The 6719-nt window shown below is 50.2% G+C and overlaps 1 protein-coding gene across 1 annotated transcript in view; it reads left to right on the top strand.

Moving 5' to 3' along the window:
* Positions 1 to 3747: 3747 nt before the first annotated feature.
* Positions 3748 to 6719, top strand: part of EMH_0017860 (hypothtetical protein, conserved, putative) — a gene marked incomplete at both ends in the record, with an annotated part of 7092 nt that continues 4120 nt past the window's right edge. Inside the window, 7 exon segments of the mRNA XM_013501013.1 lie at positions 3748 to 4073; positions 4294 to 4504; positions 4729 to 5109; positions 5530 to 5667; positions 5881 to 5951; positions 6066 to 6251; positions 6393 to 6540. Of these exon segments, the coding sequence (XP_013356467.1) occupies positions 3748 to 4073; positions 4294 to 4504; positions 4729 to 5109; positions 5530 to 5667; positions 5881 to 5951; positions 6066 to 6251; positions 6393 to 6540 (1461 nt within the window).

The following is a 6719-nucleotide window of genomic DNA, read 5'->3' as shown; positions in this document are numbered from 1 at the left end:
ACAACGAGCAGATTAAGCGATGCGTGGGTAGAATAACTGCGCACACATCTGCCACTCGGAATATGCTATGCCATCAGAACCGGGCTCATCTAGCTAAATAGCCCTTCCCTAACTTTTGAACCACTCACTTCCTCTATATCGCTCACACGAAATGAAGATTCTAGCTGATCAAAGGAATCGTCTGCATTGGCTATGCTGCCAATGAATGCACCACCCCCCCCCGACCTGCAGGGTCACCTCGCGAAGATCCTAGGCGGCGTGCACGATGCAACGCAAGCTGCCACCACAAGCGAAGTGCTAGGTCTTTTGCTTCGCAATTGGATACTGGTAAGAACAGAATCTATGACAAATGCCCCGCAAACAGCAAGATGTACTGAGCTCCACAATGAAGGCCCGCAACTTCGTGTGAGAAGCCTTCGGTAACACGATGCGGGCAAGCTCTGAGCAAACCATCCCAAGTCTGTTTCGTTTATGTATTTTCAAATAAATATACAGATGTAAATGCAAGCGTTAGCGACAGAGTGCTGGTTATGTTCCTTGATTCCCGTGGTAACAGCAGTATTTCTTTATTTCGTAGGCTGTTCACCCATTGCAGCAAGCAATGCATTCCGGGCAGTGGATCCTCCTACGCGCCTGAGAATGTCCGAACGTAGAAATACTCCACTGCGCAATTCANATTCCGGGCAGTGGATCCTCCTACGCGCCTGAGAATGTCCGAACGTAGAAATACTCCACTGCGCAATTCAGCCAAATGAAGGGGCTCCCCGTTGCACAAGCGTTCTCCCAAATCTACACCGACAGCGCCCCTTAGTAACCTTGCGGTAAGGGACACCAAACAGATCAGTATGCGCTGCAGGTGTACAAACCCATCGGGAAGGCAGCCTGTCCTGGCTTGCAGCACTAGTGGCTGCAACTCCTCTTGCACGGCAACTTCACCAGAGTACCCAAGCCCCCATTCGATGCATGTAGCAAGACTGTAGTTCCCTGGGGTTCTGCAGTGCACCTCCAGGGCTACTGGAACGCTAGGCAGTACTAACGCGAATTAGCAGATCTGACAAATAACTCAGAGAGTTCGATAGCAATCATGCTATATACCCACGAGACCTAGATAATTGGGAAGGGTTTCGCTTGAGAGAATATCACGAGCAGTGGAGGTCATAATGCAGAGCGGACACATGGGGNATTGGGAAGGGTTTCGCTTGAGAGAATATCACGAGCAGTGGAGGTCATAATGCAGAGCGGACACATGGGGGCCGGAACCTTATTATCGACTAAGGAAAATAATCATACATGTCAAAACATCCCGAAAATTATGAGAAACAGAGTTCCGATGAGAAGGATGGCGCTATTAAGCGTTAGATACACTGGGGTGCTCCCGGCGGTAGTCCCTGCCCCCAATATGCCAGCGGATCTAGTTGTAGTCTGCACACCCTTTACGGGTTGTTCTCGCTGATGGATGCTGTGCGGTAGTCCGCTCTAACGAGATGCCGCTAAGCTGGTTCTTGCGCAACAAACATATTCTATTTTTAATACCCTATGTGCTAATGAGGCATTCTATCGAATGACACTAGTATAACTATCTTGTTGTGGTGCTGGAGCACTACAGAGGCTGTAAACAATTGTTACATGGCCCTCAGGACCCCACTCATACGCAAGTAGGAATACAGTCATCAACCCCGGAGAGCCCATCTAACATGCGCCTCACATCGCTTCCCAAACTACGCTCGACCTCATGCGTCGTGCCATCCAGAACCAGATGGATGCACCGAGGGTGGGAAGGGAAACAGCCAGAGAGGCTGCCACGCCGGACACAACAGGCGAACGAAGAAGTTGAAATGCAGCAGGTAGTGTCTGCAGACGCTTCATGCTTTCTGTGCTGCTGCTAAAAACCGTACACGGCTGCGACAGGCCCTGCACTATAGCGTGGGAAAGTTGGCGGCAGCAGCGGCTAACTGCAGGAAGAGGTGGTGGGGGCAGACGACAACGGAAGGGAAATAATTAGTGCCAGTGAGCACTTAGCTATAGGGCTATGGGCCGTTGCTTACCCGTGATAAAGCAATATTTTACAAAAGCTCTAAACGGGCCAAAGCTAAGCTTTGCTGCTCACGTCGACGCTTCTGGTCGCTGCCACTGTAGCAAGGGCAGCACCTAGATACCCCCGCGTAATGGCTTGACGCGAGCAAGTACAGCACAATTATGCAGTTGGTGACTTCCGTTTGGTCGTCTGCCGAGGTTTAGTTTGCGGTGGTAATGTTGTGATCGATGTTGAGCAACATCATAAATTTGCTCCAACAGCGCGAACCAGAGTCGGATCCTTGTCAGTAATAAAGTCATTTCAAGGGGAATTTATCACGACTCAAGGCATGGTTAGTGAGAAATTGGGTCAGAAACTGCGCGTCCACGCTGCCCGACGCATACTCAGTAACAGTGAACCAGAATCACAGGAGTAAGTGATGCTCTGTTCTCGTCTATAGAAATGCCCACGAAGTAGCAGTGTCGTGCAATGGGTGCATGAAGCCATGCGTGTACGCATGTTGGCTATTAGGCAAAAGCTAATTAATAACCCTAACTCCCGTGTCCCCAGACATCCGGGGCCTTCAGATCAGGGCCTGGGGTTGAGGGGGAGGAGGTAGCCCAACTGGAGTTGCAGTGCATCTCGCCGCCACTGGCTACGCAAGCTAACATCACATGTGAGCACAAGGAAGCTTCAACGAAGCCTGCGTTACTGCATGTTTTACCTCTGTACACGCTTGTCTAGCGTGCGTATTTGCTTACAGGCAACCCGCCAAGGCCAAGTGAATGCTCGTATGCTAACTGCAGGCAGATCACGCTACACACCCTGCACGCAAGTGGAGATATAGAGAACAACTTCATACGGGCCTAGATACAACTGCAGTGGTACCCCAGGGCTGCAAATAGGCTTTCGAGTTGGTCACCGTACAAATATGTGCAGATGAGAATGATGCAGGATATCCCCGAGTGGCAAAACTTTCGGTGGTGGCGCTTAGGCGCCTTCCCCTACAGTGGTGCTGTCTTTGCGTCGCACGGATTGTTGGTGGGAAGATGCAGTTTGAGATCCCAAGAGCCGCTTTTTGCACCCTTCTCCTTTAACCTCTTTGTGTTTTAGGCACGGGAAGGTTCGAACATATATAGCGTTTGGGGCCTCTTCATTCGTTGCATGCGACTGCTCGAGTAGAAGCTGGCTAGCAACGGATTGCTTTGTGTTGTGGGGATCTGGGTCTGGTTCACTTGATCAGGTTTCAATTGCTCATATCTCTCAGGTCTGCAATCCTATTGAATTTCTCACTCAGCTGGTTAGGGCCTTTAAAACGTGCCAACGCGGGGGGCCCGCGCACTTAACGCTCGCAACTACCCGAGAAACAGCTGTTGCAGAGATCGCTGTGCTAGCATTTTCACTCATTCTGCCCAACCAATCGTGCGCAGAAATTTCAACGAAATGTTTTAGTCATTTAAACACTTACACACTGAATTTGCATGCGGGGGGTTTCAGGGCAAACGGACTGAGGGAACCTTATGGGGGGAGACAGGAGGTCCTCAAGGTCACTCAGGAGCTCCTCTTGCTGAATGAGCTCTACAGGCTGTATGGGTGGCCAATATTTCAGATATTTTGAAGCAAATCAGCTGGTTGTACTACAGTTTAACTCTCCAAAACGTGCTTTCCGGTCAGCGAGAGGCCAACTCGCTCTCGAACCAGCATCGTCAAGCGTTCTTACGGGTCCAGACTAAATGGCCGCTGATGAGGTGCGGGGGGGCTCCTCTCCCCCCGGCGTTTCTCCGAATACCAGTGAAGGGGTTGCTGAAATAACCGATGGAGACAGTTCTGCAGCTGCTCTCCAGAAAGTGGATACCGCGTCTGGGGATAATTCCGAGCCACCGCCAGCCTCGCCAGGTCTGGGACAAGCTTCAGCAGATCCCGCAGCAACACCCGCCAGCGGTGGCGTAGGGCAGGATGCACAAGAAGAACACGCCAGTGACGCAAATGCGGGCAATGATGAGGAAAGTGATGCAAAGCCTGAGGGCCATGAAGCTGATCCTGGAAAATACGCTTCTGGGTATGTCAAAGAAAATTAGGGCTCACCGGCTCAGCACCTGCACTTGCTTTCCCTGACAATCGCACTGTTGCTCCATCGTTCCTGCGGCGGCTATCTCGTGTGAGCGATCATCTACGAACAACTTGCACAACAAATTACTTGTCCTCATGTTAAGAGGCATTATGCAAAGCCATAAAATGGGATATTTTGCTAGCCTGCTCGAGTTTATCCTTTAATTCAGCGACATACGGATACATCTGTCAAGCGGTATTGACGGGATTATGGGAGTGTTGGTGCGGAAGCAAAACCTGAAGCGAATGGGTCTACTTGAGGATGAAGGCTCAGAAAGCGTTCTGCGCCCATTCAAAAGCTTTTCGAAGAAGGCCATATTACAGGAGATAGGAAAGAGGGGGAAGGATTCGGACTGGACTGAGCACAAGGCTATTCTCAAAGTACAACCCTCATCTGCTCTACCGTGAACCGGGGTCGACAAATTTGCATCACCTTAAATACAATATTATCCGTGCTCCTTTCATCAAGCAAAAATATACGGACGGATTTGTTGAGGTGATGCAGTGCTTGGTGACTCCGCTACGCATCTGCAGGTCTATCCGTTAGAGGAGGTGCTGCTGGTGCGAGACGATGCTGGAAGCTATGGGGCAAATNGCATCTGCAGGTCTATCCGTTAGAGGAGGTGCTGCTGGTGCGAGACGATGCTGGAAGCTATGGGGCAAATTATCTGATGCCCTTCACGGAAATAGCCTTCAAGGCCGTCAACGAAGTAAGTCAACCACGCCAAAAGGCGTGCATAAGGGGAATGAGCGAGATCTCTGCTCTGTCCGTTTGGGACAATCAGCGCGTTTACGAGGCTGTTCGCCGTGTTAGCCAGTACTTCCGCTGCATTGAGGCACATCCTGTACCCCATTCCGTTATTCAGGCGATTATGACAGCCAACGCTGACGCCATTACAGCGCGAGGAGAGGCGGAGTCGAAAAGGCTAAAGGCTTTGGAAATGGAAGCCAAAAAACGGTTGAGAGACGAGAATGCTGATGTCCCTGTATCCCCTCGCGAGTGGAAGTCGGATACATTGGAACAGACAGCAGCTGAAATCGAAGGAATGGCAATAAGGCCAAAACGTCCACTAATAAAACAGACATTTGTCAAGAAGGCAGAAACCCTGGGAGCCTCTGCTNAATAAGGCCAAAACGTCCACTAATAAAACAGACATTTGTCAAGAAGGCAGAAACCCTGGGAGCCTCTGCTTCCTACCAGCCTTTCGCAGATCGTGTGCTGTCCCTCAAGACACGCAAAGTCGGTCGGCACAGTCCCGTCGTTAGCATAACCCTTGCTCCCTCATACATCCCTTCTAGGTTGCACTCTACCATGGCTCCCTCAGGATGCCAGAGCTTTGCAGCAGTTTCAATGAGACTCTAAACGGTGCTGATTTGGAGCGCGTGCCGACCGTGCTGATACTCAGGATTCTCTCTGCGTCGATGTGAGACAAGAACTTGACTTTGGCGTCCAGGCAGTCCCCGAAATGAAAGATGCATGGTCCCAGGCGGCAGGAGAAGCAACGAAGAACGTAGAGATACAGCACGACTCAAGTACTCTAACGGTACATAAAGCCTTTCACAGAAGCACGCTACCCTTCTATCGCAACCTCTTCCATGGTGAATGAATAGGAACTCAATTTGAAGCAGACTGAAGAGTCAAATGCCCTGTTAGCTATGACATGCTCAACTTCCGCCTGTATCTAAGCCTCTATATAAGCCTGCAGTAGCAACGTGAAAGGTGCGCAACATCTAACAGTTGTATGTCACTGCCTCAGAAGGGAGTAGGACTCTCAAATGCGGCATCCCGCAAGGGCTTTCAGGCTTTCTTCTCTAAAGTGGCTGACATGTAAGCTTCTGATGATAAATAACTTGCAAACGTCAGGCTAGCTGCTTTACTGTGGCTCTTACTGCGTCTTGCGGCAATTTTGCCAGCTATTACTGGTTTGATCCTTTTTTGTAGGGTAGAGGAAGCTTTGCAGCATAACGAAACCGTAGACATCCTTAAGAACGACATGCTGCACATGGAAGGTGCTGCTGGCACAGCACTGCAGCTGGAAACCGAAGAGGGTCTGAAAGAGGCATTCACATTCACTGATCTCTCCCACTCAAAAAACAAGCTCATTTCGTACATCCGATGGATTCCTGAGTACGGCAGCAGCGGTTTCTGCTTGCACTCCCTCCCACCTACCCCCGCCAGTAATGAAATTTAATCGTTGCGGTCAAAAACACGATTCACTAACTAGCTGAATGTTTCGTGTTCTAAGAAATGAACACTTTATGCGAATAGGTCAGAAAAACTGATAGCATGCGCCGCAATGGACACTGCATCCTTCGATGAACGCGTGGATGCTCCTTCTCGTTCGTCAAAGTCTGTTATCCTCATTTGGTCTCTTGAAAATCCGCTTGTTCCCCAGCAACTGTTTGTTGCTCCTTCTGTAAGACACCAGCAAATACTTGTAGCCACCCTGAGGCATTCTCTACAGCTTAAATGGCAAGTGTTCGGTGCCCACGACATTTTACATATCCTGTAGAGTAGTACGTGGCAATACACCCACTGTTGGAACCAGCTTTCACTTCCCACGCCGAGTAATGATCATAGGTTCGCACTAGACGC

Source organism: Eimeria mitis, genomic scaffold, assembly GCF_000499745.2.
Source record: "Eimeria mitis Houghton genomic scaffold, Emh_scaff616, whole genome shotgun sequence".
Classification (NCBI taxonomy): domain Eukaryota; phylum Apicomplexa; class Conoidasida; order Eucoccidiorida; family Eimeriidae; genus Eimeria; species Eimeria mitis.
The sequence above is the reverse complement of the archived record's forward strand: the minus strand, read 5'-3'. Positions and strand labels throughout refer to the sequence as shown.